Source organism: Manis javanica, chromosome 3, assembly GCF_040802235.1.
Source record: "Manis javanica isolate MJ-LG chromosome 3, MJ_LKY, whole genome shotgun sequence".
NCBI classification, from domain to species: Eukaryota; Metazoa; Chordata; class Mammalia; order Pholidota; family Manidae; genus Manis; species Manis javanica.
In genome coordinates this window covers 39,618,607-39,636,786 of record NC_133158.1, presented here as the reverse complement: position 1 = coordinate 39,636,786, position 18,180 = coordinate 39,618,607, and the positions used below count along the sequence as shown (strand labels likewise).

Genomic DNA, 18,180 nt, shown 5'->3' with positions numbered 1-18,180 from the left:
TCCAGGGGACCATCAGCTGTTTCTTGCTATGTTGGAGGGATCAAAGGCAGTTGATGCCTGACTGAGAATTTGGAGTAAAATTAGTAGGAGGTATGTCATGGAAAACTAACCAAGCAAAGGAGGCCCTTGTTCTTGCCAGGAAGGCACACGGCACGAGGAGGGAATCAGAGGGTGGCATGAACGACCTTCTAGCTTCCTGGAGCTAGGCCTGGAGGGTGTGGATGGAGCTGGGCTGGGGTTAGTGTGGACATTAGTTACTGTAAAGGTTAGAGGTAAGGTTAGGGTGGCACTCCTCTTTAAGTTTCTTCTAGTTTTTAATTTATAGGCACACATAGTTTTATTGAGCTTTACTTTATTGTACTTTGCAGATAAATTGTGTTTTTTACAAACTGCAAGCAAGTCTATTGGCACCATTTTTCCAACAGCTTTGCTCATGTCCTGTCTCTGTCATATTTTGGTAATTCCCCCGACCCTGGGGCCATAGTCAGGGACTTGATGCCTCCCTTTCCCAGTAGGAAATTAGTAGACACACATCAGACTACGATGTCAGGAAGAGCAACCCAAACCTGGTGACTGGATGGTGGAGGTCAATACCGAGGGCCTGGAAGAGCCGGGAGAATGGTCGCCTGTAGGACAGAGGCACAGAGAGGCCAGGGGCTGCTGTGTTCACTGTAAGCTCTGTGAGATTCTTTGACTTAAAACTAGGTACATTTATTATTCTGTTAAAAGTAAAAAAATTGTGGAAGCAGGGCCCCTCTGCTTGTCTCTAGGCCTGCAGGGCCATCTCCTCTGTGGGGCCATCTGGCTGTGCCTGGTGGGGTGTCATTCTCACCACTTGGCCATCTCACTGCTCTGCCTTGCCCAGTCTGGTGCAGAATCTTCCTCCTTGGGGAGCTTGAGCTCTGCATCTGCAGCTGTCCCTTCTCATGGTGTGTTCTTTGTCAGGTTCCAGGGGCCCTGTGCTTTCCTGGTCCTGCCCATCGTGGGATCATCTCCTCTGACCCCCACCTGCACCTGTGAGCCCTGCTGTGCCCATCGCAGCTCTCTCCTGGCTCTCAGAGAGGACCCTGCCGACAGTTGGTGCTCAGCGGCAGTTGAGGGACCAGAGCGCTGCTGCAGGACTTTGGTCTGCCCCACCCCAGACTCTGCCTCTGGTTAGGGAATAAGCATGTCTGCGCCCTGCTTTCAGGCGGAATGGCACACTATAGGGTGTGCCATGTTGCTCATTTGAAAGCATTATTTTAAAGGCTGCATAGAGCAGACTCACAGACTCCAAGAAGGGACTAGCAGTTACCAAGGGGGAGGGGTGGGAAAGGGTGGGTGGGGAGGGAGGGTGAAGGGGATTGAGGGGTGTTATGATTGTCACACATGGTGTGGGGGAGATCATAGAGAAGACAGTGTAGCACAGAGAAGGCAAATAGTGACTCTATGGCATCTTACTACACTGATGGACAGTGACTGTAATGGGGTATGGGGGGCACTCGATAATATGGGTGAATGTAGGAACCACATTGTTTTTCATGTAAAACCTTTATAAGAGTGTGTATCAATAATACATGAATAAAAAATAAAAATAAAAAGGCTGCATAGTTCACTCTGGATGTATGTTTGCTAAATCATTCCCATTTAGTTTCCTATTTTTGGGGTTTTTCAACCTGCCACTGATAGTGGTGGCAGTAATCTGGGCTTCTTGTGCATAGATCAGCTCTACCCTTGCTGGGGCAGCACTGCAGTATGTATGTGTCCCTGCAGCCATCCTGGGGCAAAGGACACACACATTTAGAAAGAAGCAGCATGTGTAAGTGCTTGATTGATTGCAGGATGAGCTAGTACAGCAGCACACAGTGCCTCTGTGACTGTGTCCCCGAGGACACTGGCACAAATGACTTGCCAGCTGATTGAACTGTCCATGAGCCAGTTCCTTGGCTGATGCTTCTTTGTAAACATTCCGGTCTCACCGAGGGCTCTCCCCTTCGATGTTCCTGGTGGGTGTTTTCCCCGATGGAGTCGTTTACCTTTGCCTCTGGTGTTGGAGTGTTGGGCAGTTACACTAATATGCCTTTGTGTTGTCATCTTCTATTGTTTCACAGTTAGAAAATCCCATCTATTCTGAAATGTGCGCAGCAGTTAGATGCTGTTTTCTGCTTTTCCTTTTTTGTATTAACCTATGTAATCCACTTGGGATTTAATTCAATATGTTACCAGGTGAAGATATAAGTTCCTTTTTCTTATGAGTATTGAAAACACTGATTATTGAAAAATAGCTTATTTCCACGATGATTTGTGCTATTTTTTTTGGCATGTGCATTCTGTCTGAAAATATTGTATGTATAGGTGTTTCTGAATTCCCTAATTGTTTGCTCTTGTGCTGTCAACTGTTTGAATTATTTCAGTTTTATGGCATAGTTATTTGACCCCATTACTAAAAAAAAAAACTTTCAGTTGTTCTTGGTTGCTTACTTTCTAGATGAACTCTAGAATGAATTTTAAGTTAAGAAATTTAATCAGATTGGGACTTTATCTGAAATTGATCAGAACTATAAATTATAAACAGCTGATATTTAACAGTGTTCAGTGCCTCATAGAGGAAGATACCTACTTGGCCATTTACTCTGTTACAGGCACATCTTGGAGACATCAAGTTCAGTTCCAGGCTACCACAATAAAGTGAATGTCACAGGTGAGTCACATGAATTGTTTTGTTTTTCAGTACATATAAAAGTTATGCTTTCACTATACTGTAGTCTCTTAAGTGTGCAGTAGCATTTTATGTAAAAAAAATTTGTGTATATTTCTTAATTTAATATATTTAATTGCTAAAAAAAATGTAACCATCATCTCATCTTTTAGTGAGTTGTCATCACTGATCATAGATCACAATGGCAAATATAAGAACAATAAAAAGTTTGCAATATTGTGAGAATTATCAAAATATGACAGACACGACATGAGCAAAGCTGTTGGAAAAATGGTGCCAATAGACTTGCTTGCAGTTTGTAAAAAATACAATTTATCTGCAAAGTACAGTAAAGTAAAGCTCAATAAAACTATGTGTGCCTATAAATTAAAAACTAGAAGAAACTTAAAGAGGAGTGCCACCCTAACCTTACCTCTAATCTTTATAGTAACTAATGCCCACACTAACCCCAGCCCAGCTCCAGCCTTAACTCCAGACCTAACCCTATTATTACTAACCCTTATCCAGCCCAAATAAAATATCAGGAGGGTATATACATTTGGAAGAGAATTGAAAAGTATCAGTAAGATCTAACACAATTTAGTCCATGAACCAACACTTGGAATCTCATCAGTAGAATTTTCTACATTAAGAGGAGAACTGAATAAATGTGTGTATTCTGATTGCTCTACCGACTGGCCATTCCGTTTCTCTTCCAATCCTCAGTCCTCCCTGTCCCCTGAAAATCAGGCCAGTCAGTGTCCTACAGTGGCCTCTGCATGTTCAGTGAAAGGAAGAGCCACATGTATCTCGCTTTAAATCAAAAGCTAGAAATGATGAAGCTCAGTGAGGAAGCCATCTCCAAAGCTGAGGTGGGCCGAGAGCCAGGCCTCTTGCCCCAGCCAAGTTGTGACTGTAAAGGAAAAGTTCTTGAAGGACATTGAAAGTGCCGCTCCGGTGAACACCCGAAAGACACAAAAGCAAAACAGCCCCCATCGATGATGCAGAGGACATGGTAGTAGTCTGGACAGAAGGTCAGAGCAGCCACACCATCCCTCAAGACAAAGCCTGATCCAGAGCAAGGCCCTGACTCCTCAGTTCCCTAAAGGCTGAGAGAGGTGAGGAGGCTGCCGGAGAAAAGCTGGAAGCCGACTCAGGTTGGTTCATGACATTTAAGGAAAGAAGCTGTCTCCATGGTATAAAAGTGTAGGTGGAGGAGCAGGGGAGCAGGTGCTGACGGAGAAGGTGCAAGTCACGCAGGAGATCCAGCTCAAGTCATTCGTGCAGACGGCTGTGCTAAATAGCAGATTTTCAGTGTAGATGAAACAGCCACTGTTGGAAGAAGATGCCATCTGGGACTTTCATAGCTGGAGAGGAGAAGTCAGTGCCTGGCTTCACAGTTTCACAGGACAGGCTGACTCTCCTGTCAGGGGCTAATGCAGCTGGAGACTTTCAGCCATTGCCCATCCCCAGTCTGAAAGTCCTCAGGCCCTGGAGATGATGCTAAATCTACTCTGCCTATGCTCTGCAAATGGAACAGCAAAGCCTGGATGACAGCACGTCTGTTTACAGCATGGCTTACTGAGTATTTCCAGCCCACTGTTGAGACCTGCTGCTCAGAAAAAAGATTCCTTTCGAAATATGACTGCTCGTTGCCAGTGCACCTGGTCACCCATGACCCCTGATGGGGATGGACACCGAGATTCATGTTTTCATGCCTGCCAACTCAGCCTCCATTCTGCAGCCCATGATCAAGGGGTCATTTCGACTTTCAAGTCTTATTATTTAGGAAATACATGTTGTAAGGCTCTAGCTGCAGACAGAGTAATTCCTCCAGTGGATCTGGGCAAAGTAAAGAGAAAACCCTCTGGGAAAGGAATCACCATTCCCGATGCCATCGAGAACATTCGTGATTCATGGGAAGAGGTCAGAATGTCAGCATGAACAAGCGTTTGGAGGAAGTCGATTGCAGCCCCCATGCCTGACTCTGAGGGGCTCAGGCCTCCGGGGAGGAAGCAGCTGCAGGTGTGGCGGGAACGGCAAGAGAACCAGGACCAGAAGCGGGGCCTGAGGATGGGGCCGCCCTGCTGCCTCTTGGGTCAGACCTGCCCGGGTGAGGAGCTGCCCCTGTGGAGGAGCCGGGAACCGGCTTTCCCGAGATGGAATCTGCCCTCCGGGGAGGGTGCCGTGAAGACTGTGGGACGTGACGTCCTCTGAGCTGAGGAAGCAGCGGCAGGGTCTGAGGACTGACTCCAGTTCTGAAAGCAGGTCTGCTGTGGGTCACACGCTCTCAAACAGTATCACAAGCTACAGAGAGTGTGAGCATCTGTGAAAGAGTCCGTCAATGTGGCAGACTTCATGGTCTGATTTTAAGAAATGGCTACAGCCCCCTCAGCTTCGAGCAACCAGAGCCCCGATTAGTCAGCAGCCACCAGTGTCGAGGCAGGGCCCTCCACCAGCGTGACGACTGTGACTGGCTGACATCTCAGGTGATGGTTAGCATCTTTAACAATAAAGTATTTTTAAATTAAGGTATATATGTAGTTTTTTTAGACTTAATGCTTTTGCACACTTAATAGACTACAGTACAGTATAAACATAACTTTTTTATGCACTGGAAAACCAAAAAATACATTTGACTTGTGATATTTGCTTTATTGTGGATCTGAACCTGCAGTATCTCTGAGGTGTGCCTGTGTTTTGGATCACGTAAATGAGAGCATGATTTTCTAACATGATTTGAGAAACTTCCCCTACTTTTCTGTCCTTTGTTTAAATAATGAACTTCTCTGTCTTCCACTTAGAAAAGCAAATGTTGTCTAATATTTGATAAACTTGTTCTACCAAAGCCTCTAAGCATGGAGCCTATTTTAGAGACAGTTTTGAGACTGCTTCTGTAATTTCTATCATGACTTTTTTTCCCTCAGAAAATAGTCCATTTCGGGGACATTTTCAGGTATATGGACACAAACATGTACATATGCTCTTACGTGATTTTTCAGTCTTCTTCTTATCTGTTGTTGTGTTCTATTTCTAATGCTTTTTTCAGCTTTTTAGTCAGATCAAATTTCTCTACATTTGTTACTTAGCTATTTTTATTATTTAATGGCTTTCTGTTGTATTGATCATTTGTAATTTTGTTTACTATTTAGTTGCTCATTTTAATGTGTGTTATTTTCTTCTTTTCTGTTTATGCTATTACCTTTCTGGTTTCTTGAATGCTTCTCTTGAATATTTAAACCTGTTTTTTTAACTAATGCATTTTGGCTCTCAATTTTCTTTTAAGACACTTTAAACCCCTCCCCATTGGTTTTGTCATGACCTGTTGTCATTTAGATGTTTGGCATTTCCAGTCTTTGTTCTAAAGTTTTCTAGGTGATTTTTCCCCTGTTGGAGAAAACTATGGTTTCATTAAGTTTCCACTTTTAAGACTTTCCATTCAGAGACGCTGGCCTGTCTGGGTCAGCAAGGGTGGGCACAGAGACAGGAGCCCTTGGGCTGCGATTGTCAACGAGCAGTCATGAGCAGAACTTGGCAGGGGCTGATGGCCAAGGAGGACACACCCTGAATCTGGGGTGTGGAAGGAGCATGTGCAATGGGAAGAGAGTCTGCAGTTTGGGGAGCAGATTAACTCGTGTGTTGGACCCAAGGTAGAAATGCCCCAGGGGCTTTGGGATCCCTTGCTCACAGCTGAGAGGAGGGTGTCATGACCTCTAGTTGAGATGAATAATCCTGTGTCTTGTGTGTTCTCAGCCTGGGGAAGGGAGAAAGGGCACAGTGGAGGGCAAACAGCTGCACTTGAAGCACTTGAAACCCAGGTTATCCCAGTGTGTGGCACGTTGTGCAGGAACTCTGCACGTGGGCTGTGTCGTCTGGGGCCTTGTGCCCAGCAGGGTGATATGCTCGCCCCTGCTGTGAGGGGCAGCCCCGTGCTCAGTTGCAGCTCTGTGGGCATGGAAGTGGGAGAAGACTGGGGGAGCAGCCAGCTGCTGCCACAGAGAGGTTGACTTGTGGAGCAGGAAGAAGAAAGGCTTGAGTGAGAGCCTGACGTCATGGCATCGCAGAGCTGGGGAAAAGCTGACCAGACAGGCAGGCTGCTTGTTCCTTGTCTCAAGCCGCTTGATCTAGGAGGGGAGCTGGACTTGGCGGTGCTTCCTGTGCCCCATGGAGGGAGTGCTGCCCAGCCTGCCTGGCCCCCCCACACAAGGTATCAGGGCCTGTGGGGTGGGATGGGAGGCCTCAGAACCAGAAGATGTGAGATGACGTGGATGGAGGTCCGGCCCTTTGCACCCCCTCAGAGAGTGATGCTGAAGGGCAGATGGCTGGGAAGCTGCAGCCTGACTGTTGGGGGGCTTGGCTCTGGCCCTTACCTGCCTCCCAGCTCTGCACCTGCTCACTGCAGTATTGGAAGCTCTGTATTTAAAGTGGGTGTAGGACACCTCTCATGGGACTCCGGGAAAACACCCAGGGCTGTCATGCGGGACCTGCCCATGCTGGGCCTTGCATACCTTAAGGCTCCAGTTTATTTGCTTCCTTCCATCTCAGCCTTCCTTTCTTTGTTGGCGGAGTGGTGCTCACTCTGGGCATTATTCATCCTCTGTTCTTTCCTCACGGGGGCATTGGAGTGCACTGTCCCCCCAGAGCTTTAGATTGCATTGCTGCCTGGCTGGTTGCTTTTCTCAAGATGACTCATTCATTCCTGTCCCTCTGCTGGCTGCCAGGCTGTCTGGCGTCCCCGTGTGCAGTGACAGTGATGTATCTGGAGAGCTGGGCTGTGGGGCCTGGCTGGCGTGTTGGGATGGAAGACGAGTCACCTCTAGGTGTACTTAGGCAGGCAGGAGCCAGCTTTTCTGGAGGCTTTATTTACAGACATACCACACATTCAGGACCAACATGGCCCCTGCTCCATTGCTTGTTAGCAGGATCAGGCAGTGCATCCAGGCATGGGCGCTGTGCCCACTTTTAGCTCTGGCTGGGTGGCTAGGTGCTCAGCCCTAGGAATGCTGTGCATGGACATGGGGGCCCAGGATGCTTCCACTTCCCTGCAATTTCTAGGCCTTTGTTTCCTGCTTCTAGAACTCCAATGGCACTTACGGGTCATGCCATTCGACTAGTGCACAGCCTCACACCACCTTGGGTTGTGTATCACTTGTGTCATGGAGGCCACCTTACCTTTGGATATGAAGGGTGACCAGTGGTACAGTCCAGGTACACTGAGCTGATGAGAGGCTTTCAGTGTGGGCCCTGGCCTTTTCCCAGGGCTCTAGCCATTTCACTCTTTCAGGGCACAAGACTGTAACCACAAGCTTTATTCACCCTGTAATTGAGCAAAATGTGCTTGATTCTGCCTACCTGCCCCCAGCTGTGCTTCACAGTAAGCTGTTAGGAGACTGCGCCTTACCACTACCCAATCCTCAGCACTGCCTTTGTGGAGCCTGGGCCTCAGGCCAGATCCTGCAGGGCAGGTCGCAGCTGGAGAGCAGCTGTTACTGAGAGCACAACAGAGAGCTGTTCTCATCACCCCTTGTGTTAATTTGGCAGCGCAGGAGTGGAAATCACAGGAAGAGAGCTTTCTGGTAGGAGCCCACCTGGGCTGGTGGAGTTCAGAGACTGTGTTCTGTCAGCAGCTCTCCTCCCAGATCACTCTATGACCTTGGGAGGCTTGTGGTCCCTGTCCTCGCTGCTTCTCCATCCCTGAGCCTGCATCTCCCTGTTTGCTTCTGCCCCAGTCCAGAGTGCAAGGCGGTGAGGATGGGAGGCTCAGATTGTCTAAGACCCTGCAAGGAGGACAAGGAATGTCTGTATCTTTCTAGGAACAAATATGTGACCCTAGAAGGAGATGTGCCCTATAATTATGGCTATGCTCTGGGCAGAAGTCCCTCCTTCAGGCCCCTTAATTCTCCTTGGTCTTTGATTTTCCTGTTTTATCAACGTGGAAGCTAGTCAGCACTAGAGCAGAAGTCAAGTCCAGAGCCTTCTCTTACCCTCTTCACTTCATCACTATTGAACTGTAAGACCTTCACATTTCATGTACTCATGGCCAAATTGCATTCCAGTAAATGGGCCATTTTCCATTTCACAGAAGTTCAGGGGGTGCCTGTTTTAGGGTACTCAGGGAAACGTTGCATCGCCACAGAATGCTTATTCTTTCCAGGTTGAGAAGGGAGGACGGTATGCTAAGATGAGGACCGAAGGTGCCGCTGGATCTGGCGCAGCGGAGGAGTTGAGTGTCTCAGAGGATGCTCTGAGTTGGTGGGCGTGGACGCTGGATGACATGGGAGGGAAAGCTAGCAGTTGTTTAGATGTTTCACTCTGGAAACATGGGTCTTGGGGAGAGTTTGTTTTTTAACAGGAGCTCTTTGAGTTTGTTTAAACCATAAAAGGAGTTATTGAGGAGACAAAGGGACAGCAGTGTATGGGGTGCAGCTGGTTCCCGTGTGGCCAGGGCTTCCCTGCCGTGGGGGTGCAGAGCAGGGCAGCTGCTGTTTGCTGAGAATAGGACGCTCTCTAACGGAATTACTCAAGACTCTAATCTGTGGGCTTTATTCCAGAATTTCCCATCAGCTCAGTAGCACTGTTGTCAGTGTGAGATCAGTCTAGGTTGGCTGTGGCCCTCAGTGGTAATGTGTCCTTAGTCTCCTTAAATCTGGAACATTTTCACAGCCTTCCTGTCACTTTGATGACATTGTGAAGAATATGGTCCCTTTTGAAAAATACAAGCTTCCAGGTTTGGGGTGTGTCTGATAATGGGCCACCCACAAGGCTGTTCCTGCTGTGCGTTCTTGGCTGGACTCTGCTGTGTGAGATGAACCTTGCATCTGGACACACGGAATGCCCGTCAGCCCTTGGTGGGTGAGCTGTCCCCTCCATTAAGGGCTTGCCCAGACTCTCCCCAGGACCGTTACGACCTCCCCCTGCAACTAATAAGCAGTCTGTGGGAAGGCGTTTTAAGACCACAAGGAGCCTGCTCTTCAGGTGATAGTCTGAATTTAGTATTTATTGGTGATTTTTGCCCTGACTGCTCGTTACTGGAATGGCTGCAAAGTAATGTTTGTCCGGCTGTGGTTCTCCATGTGGACCTGTTTGCACATGGCCATTCTGTAAGCAGCAGCTCTCCCTTCTTCCCTTTTGGTCTATTTATCTATTTAGTACCAATTTGGTTTCATGGATTCCTGTTTTTTAATTCCTCACTATTCTAGTTTATAATCCTTCACTGTCCTCAATGATTTTGGTGCTCAGATTGTCTCAGATATGGTGCCTCCAGGCTGACTTCTGTTCCCTGTGGTGAGCCCCTCCATCACACACCTCCCCTCTTACTCAGGGCCCACTATAACAAAAGCCTGCGGACTGGGTGCTTATCATCAACAGGAATGTGTCTCAGCTTTGGAGGCTGGAAGCTTGAGATAGAGCGCCTACACCATGGGTTGGGGTCTGTAAGGCCTTGTCAGAGTGGCAGATGCTGGCTTTTCACTGCGTGCTCACGTGGGGAAGGAGCAGGGAGCTCTCTGGGGGCTTTTGTAAGGGTGCTCATCCCAGCACAGGGCTCTGCTGCTGAGATCTAAGCACCTCCTAAAGGCCCTGCCTCTTAACAGCACCACATTAGGGGTTAAGAGTTAACATAGGAATTTGGGGGGGACACAAACATTGAATCCATAGCACCTTTCCTTCTTTCCTTCCTCACTTTGTTTTCCTCTCTCACCCCCATTTTTTTAATTTTGATTTTTAACTCGTCTTACAGAATGTTTCAGGCTCATCTTGTACCTAACCTGTCCAGGCATGGAATTAGCATTCCTTGGACGGCTCTCGTTCCCTATAGGTGTGGAAGTGTTATTAGATACCCAGACCTGGGTACCAGAGGTGCTTATTGCTACTGGGGTGGCTTTGCTTCTTCTGAGCTCTGTCAGTAGACAGAGGTGGGAAATGTATGCATACACATGTTACACATGCACACCCACCTCTAAATGCACACACATGTTCACATAGATATTAAGTATAGGTCTGGTAGGAAGGGTGTTCCCTGCCTGGGACAAGTTCACTGTGAATTCTGAGACCAAAGGAAAACAAGGGCGAGGGATTGGAAATGAAAGGGTTTATTCTCATGGCTGAGTCTCTTCTCACTCCAAACCTCAGCTGCTGGACTCTCTCTACCAGCACCGTCTGGGGCTCCCCCCTCACTGGGTTCCCAGGCTCGCGCTCTGCAGCTATGGCACGCTTTCTGCTTACCCGCTCTCCTTGTTCTGGGAGGAACTCTGTGGGTGGGTCCCTGGTGACTGGCAGGCACCTGCCCAATTAGAGGAACTCAGGAGAGGACAGCCTCTTGATTCCTCTCTGTGGTGGAACTCCTGTGATTGACTGGCAGCTCTGCTGCAGGTAAACATCCCATTGATGTGCAAACTGGCTCTTATATGTGTGTACAGTGGGCACTATGAAAGCTAGATGGGAATCCTGGTTGAAAACTTCCATTTTCCCCACACTAAGTATGCTATCAACACTCCTTGTTCCTACCTTTAGCCCCCTCTGGTGGTGACAGTGGTGTTCTAAAGCAGCCTCACACCTGCTCCAGAGCCAATTTGGCACACCCTCTTTGCCATGCCAGTGGTGGTTTAAAATCATCCATGGTGGGAGATTCACACCATGAAACTGGAAGACCAGGGCTTCCCTCCCAGCCCGGAGAGCCATTTGGTCAACATTTACCAGCATGCCATTGTAGGAAACCAAACAAAATCGCTGTTTGTCCTCCCTGTATTACTTTTGTAAGAAGAAAGAAGCTGGGACATATGTTTTCTAAGTTTCTCTTCTTTTTACACAAATTGTATGTAATAATGCTGCTATATGTGCATTCTTTTTTATTATTTTTTTATTGTGGCAAAAAGATACAACAGAGCATTTTCTGTTTTTACTGTCAGAGGCAGTAACTGCACTCACTGTGCTGGGCATCTGCGTGCACTCTTCGGCACTTGTGTTTGCCACTTAGCAGTGCCTCTGGGAACCACCAGGCACTGATTCATGGGAACGCTCCATTCTTTTTTACTTCTTTGCCATCTAGTTCTGCTTCATCGTGTGGGTTTTCTGTAGTTACTCAGTAATCCCCTATGATGCTGGGCATGTGAGTAGGTTACAGTGCTTCAGCAGTTACAGAAGTGCCTGATCCGGGAGCTGGGTTTTTTGATGGTATCTTCTGGTGAGTCCTGGTGGGTGTGGCTGCATTCAGTGGAAAGTGTGTGTGTAGTTTTGCTGGATGGTTCCAAGGCCCTTCTTAGGGGTGTTCCTATCTCCATTCCTACAGGCAGCACACTTGGGGGCCTTTTCCACCACACCCTCCCCTGCAGAGTGTGTCCTTGAGCTCCTGAGCTTCTGCCAGAGTGATAGGAGAGCCCTGAGAGCTCAGTGCAGTTTCAACTTGCATTTCTCTCTCTCTCTTTTTTTTTAAATCAAGGTATTATTGATATACACTTTTATGAAGGTTTCACATGAAAAAACAATGTGGTTACTACATTTACCCATATTATCAAGTCCCCCTCATACCCCAATGCAGTCACTGTCCATCAGTGCAGCAAGTTGCCAGAGATCCACTATGTGCCTTCTCTGTGCTGCACTGTTCTCCCCGTGATCCCCCATATCATGTGTACTAAACATAATATCCCTCAGTCCCCTTTCCCCTCCCTCCCCACCCACCCTTCCACACCCCTGCCCTTTGGTAACTACTAGTTCCTTCTTGGAGTCTCTGAGTCTGCTGCCATTTTGTTCCTTCAGTTTTTCTTCATTGTTATACTCCACAGATGAGGGAAATCATTTGGCATTTGACTTTCTCTGCCTGGCTTATTTCACTGAGCATAATGTCCTCCACCTCCATCCATGTTGTTGCAAATGGTAGGATTTGTTTCTTTCTTATGGCCAAATAGTATTCCATTGTATATATGTACCACATCTTCTTTATCCATTCATTTACAGATGGACACTTAGGTTGCTTCTATATCTTGGCTATTGTAAAAAGTGCTGCGATAAACATAGGGGTGCATATGTCTTTTTGAATCTGAGAAGTTGTATTCTTTGGGTATATTCCAAGGAGTGGGATTCTGGGGTCAAATGATATTTCTATTTTTAGTTTTTTGAGGAACCTCCATATTGCTTTCCACAATGGTTGAACTAGCTTACATTCCAACCAGCAGTGTAGGAGGGTTCCCCTTTCTCCACATCCTCGCCAACATTTGTTGTTCTTAGTCGTTTTGATGCTGGCCATCCTTACTGGGGTGCGAGGTGATACCTCATTGTGGTTTTAATTTGCATTTCCCTGATGATTAATGATACGGAGCATCTTTTTATGTGTCTGTTTGCCATCTGAATTTCTTCTTTGGAGAACCGTCTCTTCATATCCTCTGCGCATTTGTTAATTGGGTTATTTGCTTTTTGGGTTGAGGCATGTACGTTCTTTACATATTTTGGATGTTAACCCCTTGTCGGATATGTCATTTACAAATACATTCTCCCATACTGTAGGATGCCTTCTTGTTCTGTTGATGGTGTCCTTTGCCATACAAAAACTTTTTAGTTTAATGTAGTCCCATGAGTTCATTTTTGCTTTTGTTTCCCTTTTTCAAGGAGATGGGTTCAGGAAGAAGTTGCTCATGCTTATATTCAGGAGATGTTTGCCTATGTTGTCTTCCAAGAGTTTTATGGTTTCATGACTTACCTTCAATCAAGTCTTTAATCCATTTCGAGTTTACTTTTGTGTATGGGGTTAAACAATAATCCAGTGTCATTCTCTTGCATGTAGCTGTCCAGTTTTGCCAACGCCAGCTGTTGAAGAGGCTGTCATTTCCCCATTGTATGTCCATGGCTCCTTTATCATATATTAATTGACTATATATGGTTAGGTTTATATCAGGGCTCTCTAGTCTGTTCCATTGGTCCATGGGTCTGTTCTTGTACCAGTACCAAATTGTCTTGATTACTGTGGCTTTGTAGTAGAGCTTGAAGTTGGGGAGCGAGATCCCCCCTGCTTTATTCTTCCTTCTCAGGATTGCTTTGGCTATTCGAGGTCTTTTGTGGCTCCATATGAATTTTAAGACGATTTTCTCTAGTTCATTGAAGAATGGTGTTGGTATTTTGATAGGAATTGCATTGAATCTATAGATTGCTTTAGGCAGGATGGCCATTTTGACAATATTAATTCTTCCTATCCATGAGCATGGGATGTGTTTCCATTTATTGGTATCTTCTTTAATTTCTCTCATGAATGTCTTGTAGTTTTCATTGTATAAGTCTTTCACTTCCTTGGTTAGGTTTATTCCTAGGTATTTTATTCTTTTTGATGCAATTGTGAATGGAATTGTTTTTCTGATTTCTCTCTCTGCTAGTTCATTGTTAGTGTATAGGAATGCCACAGATTTCTGTGTATTAATTTTGTATCCTGCAACTTTGCTGAATTCCAATATTAGATTAGTAGTTTTGGAGTGGATTCTTTAGGGTTTTTTATGTACAATATCATGTCATCTGCAAACAGGGACAGTTTAACTTCTTCCTTGCCAATCTGGATAACTTTGATTTCTTTGTGTTGTCTGATTGCTGTGGCTAGGGCCTCCAGTACTATGTTGAGTAGAAGTGGGGAGAGTAGGCATCCTTGTCTTGTTCCTGATCTTAAAGGAAAAGCTTTCAGCTTCTTGCTGTTAAGCATAATGTTGTCTGTGGGTTTCTCATATATGGCCTTTATTATGTTGAGGTACTTGCCCTCTATACCCATTTTGTTGAGAGTTTTTATCATGAACGGATGTTGAATTTTGTCAAATGCCTTTTCAGCATCTATGGAGATGATCATGTGGTTTGTGTCCTTCTTTTTGTTGATGTGGTGGATGATGTTGATGGATTTTCGAATATTGTACCATCCTTGCATCCCTGGCATAAATCCAACTTGATCACGATGGATGATCTTTTTGATATATTTTTTAATTTGGTTTGCTAATATTTTGTTGAGTATTTTTGCATCTATGTTCATCAGGGATGTTGTTCTGTAGTATTCTTTTTTTGTGGTGTCTTTGCCTGATTTTGGTATTAGAGTGATTCTGGCCTCATAGAATGAGTTTGGAAGTATTCTGTCCTTTTCTATTTTTTGGAAAACTTAAAGGAGAATGGGTATTAGGTCTTCACTAAATGTTTGATAAAATTCAGCGGTGAAGCCATCTGGTCCAGGAGTTTTGTTCTTAGGTAGGTTTTTGATTACCAGTTCAATTTCATTGCTGGTAATTGGTCTGTTCAGATTTTCTGTTTCTTCCTTGGTCAGCCTTGGAAGGTTGTATTTTTCTAGAAAGTTGTCCATTTCTTCTAGGTTATCCAGTTTGTTACCATATAATTTTTCATAGTTTTCTCTAATAATTCTTTGTATGTCTGTGGTGTCTATAGTGATTTTTCCTTTCTCATTTCTGATTCTGTTTATATGTGTAGACTCTGTTTTTTCTTGGTAGGTCTGGCTAGAGGTTTATCTATTCTGTTTATTTTCTCAAAGAACTGGCTCTTGCTTTCATTGATTCTTTCTATTGTTTTATTCTTCTCAATTTTATTTATTTCTGCTCTTATCTTTATTATGTCCCTTCTTCTACTGACTTTGGGCCTCATTTGTTGTTCTTTTTCTAGTTTCATTAATTGTGAGTTTAGACTGCTTATATGGCATTGTTCTTCTTTCCTGAGTTAGGCCTGTATTGCAATATACTTTCCTCTTAGCGTGGCCTTGGCTGCATCCCACAGATTTTGTGTTGTTGAATTATTGTTGTCATTTGTCTCCATATATTGCTTGATCTCTGTATTTATTTGGTCATTGATCTCTTGGTTATTTAGGAGCATGTTGTGAAGCCTCCATGTATTTGTGGGATTTTTCATTTTCTTTTCATAATTTATTTCTAGTTTCATAGCTTTGTGATCTGAGAAACTGGTTGGTACAATTTCAATATTTTTGAATTTACTGAGGCTCTTTTTGTGGCCTAGTATATGGTCTGTTCTTGAAAAATGTTCCATGTGCACTTGAGAAGAATGTGTATTCTTCTGTTTCTGGGTGTAGAGTTCTGTAGATGTCTGTTAGGTCCATCTGTTCTATTGTGTTGTTCAGTGCCTCTGTCTCCTTACTTATCTTCTGTCTGGTTGATCTGTCCTTCAGAGTGAGTAGAGTGTTGAAGTCTCCTAGAATGAATGCATTGCATTCTATTTCCCCTTTTAATTCTGTTAGTATTTGTTTCATATATGTGGGTGCTCCTGTGTTGGGAGCATAGATATTTATAATGGTTATATCTTCTTGTTGGATTGACCCCTTTATCATTATGTAATGTCCTTCTTTGTCTCTTGTTACTTTCTGTGTTTTGAAGTCTATTTTGTTTGATACAAGTACTGCAACTCCTGCTTTTTTATCTCTGTTAGTTGTATGAAATATCTTTTTCCATTCCTTCACTTTTAGTCTATGTATGTCTTTGGGTTTAAAGTGAGTCTCTTGCAGGCAGCATATAGATGGGTCTTGTTTTTTTATCCATTCAGTGACTCTATGTCTTTTGATTGGTGCATTCAGTCCATTTACATTTAGGGTGATTATCGATAGGTATGTACTTATTGCCATTGCAGGCTTTAGATTTGTGGTTACCAAAGGTTCAAGGTTAACTTCCTTACTATCTAAGAGTCTAACTTAACTCACTTAATATGCTGTTACAAACACAATCTAAAAGCTCTTTTCTTTTTCTCCTCCTTTTTCTTCCTCCTCCATTCTTTATATATTAGGTGTCATATTCTGTATTCTTTGTCTATCCCTTGATTGACTTTGCAGATAGTCAATTTAATTTTGCATTTGCTTAGTAATTAGCTGTTCTACTTTCTTTACTGTGGTTTTATTTCCTCTGTTGACAGCTGTTAAACCTTAGGAACACTCCATCTATAGCAGTTCCTCCAAAATAGACTGTAGAGATGGTTTGTGGGAGGTAAATTCTCTCAGCTTTTGCTTATCTGGAAATTGTTTAGTCCCTCCTTCAAATTTAAATGATAATCTTGCTGGATAAAGTAATCTTGGTTCCAGGCCCTTCTGCTTCATGGCATTAAATACATCATGCCACTCCTTCTGGCCTGTACAGTTTCTGCTGAGAAGTCTGATGTTAGCCTGATGGGCTTTCCTTTGTATGTGATCTTATTTCTTTCTCTGGCTGCTTTTAATAGTCTGTCCTTATCCTTGATCTTTGCCAATTTTATTACTATATGTCTTGGTGTTGTCTTCCTTGGGTCCCTTGTGTTGGGAGATCTGTGGATCTCCATGGACTGAGAGACTATCTCCTTCCCTAGACTGGGGAAGTTTTCAGCAACTACCTCCTCAAAGACACTTTCTATCCTTTTCTCTTTCTCTTCTTCTTCTGGTATCCCTATAATGCGATTATTGTTCCGTTTCGATTGGTCACACAGTTCTCTCAATATTCTTTCATTCTTAGAGATCCTTTTTTCTCTTGGTGCCTCAGGTTCTTTGTATTCCTCTTCTCTAGTTTCTATTTCATTTATCATCTCCAGTGTATCCAACCTGCTTTTAATACCCTCCATCGTGCTCTTCAGTGATTGGATCTCCGACCTGAATTCATTCTTGAGTTCTTGGATATCTTTTTGTACCTCCATTAGCATGTTGATGATTTTTATTTTGAACTGCCTTTCAGGAAGAGTGATAAGGTCCATGTCATTTAAATCTTTCTCCGGAGTTATATTAATTTTACTGTGGACCAGGTTCCTTTGGCGTTTCATATTCGTATATGGCGCTCTCTATCGTCCAGAAGCTCTACTATGGAGCTGCTCAGCTCCTGAAGCAATGTTGGAGGTCCCAGGGGAGCGGTATTGGTGCCTGGAGGGAGGAAAGAGCTGTTCCTCGCTTCCCGGCTGCTGTGCCTGTCTCCACTGCCTGAACCAGTGGGCCGAGCACACAGATATGAGCTTTTGTCCCAGAGCAGCCAGATATGGATCCCTGTTTTCCACAAGCGGCCGGAATCTCAGTCTCTCCAGGTATTCTGCCTGTCCCAGCTTTTCAACCCCGTAATCAGAAGAGTATGATGAAAGCACCATGAAATGTAGGTTTGTGCTCCCAGAGCAGATCACCAGAGCTAGGTATTCAGTAGTCCCAGGCCTCCACTCCCTCCCCGCTCCATTTCTCTTCATCCCGCCGGTGAGCTGGGGTGGGGGAAGGGCTTGGGTCCCGCCTGGCCATGGCTCTGGTATGTTACCCTGTTTGCTGAGGTCTGCTGTTTTCTCCAGGTGTATGCAGTCTGGCACCGTCCTCTTTCCTGTTGCTCTCTCAGGATTAGTTGTGCCAACTATATTTTCTAATTGTATCCAGTTTTAGGAGGAAGCCTCTGTCTCTCCTCTCATGCTGCCATCTTTAATCCAATCCTTTCATTTCTTTCTGTCAGTAAAGCAGAGCATCTTCCTAGGTTTCAAAACATTTCCTATCATTTTTCATGTTGTTTGCTTATTTTTATTTAGGATTTTTGGTCTTTTTTCCTGAT

General features: G+C 44.8%; 1 protein-coding gene across 26 annotated transcripts in view; it reads left to right on the top strand.

Moving 5' to 3' along the window:
* The window catches only part of PCBP3 (poly(rC) binding protein 3), a 285,967-nt gene that overhangs the window by 121,989 nt on the left and 145,798 nt on the right, over positions 1-18,180 (top strand). For 12 of the 26 annotated variants that reach the window (XR_012129087.1, XM_073231206.1, XM_073231205.1 and 9 more), the window contains exon 2: positions 2,622-2,680. The exons of the other annotated variants lie outside the window; for them this stretch is intronic. Coding sequence is in view for 10 of the 12 variants with exons in the window: in XM_073231206.1 (XP_073087307.1) it covers positions 2,672-2,680 (9 nt within the window). In the remaining 2 variants the exon portion in view is untranslated. The remainder of the gene's footprint in view (positions 1-2,621; positions 2,681-18,180) is intronic. 26 annotated transcript variants of the gene reach the window in all.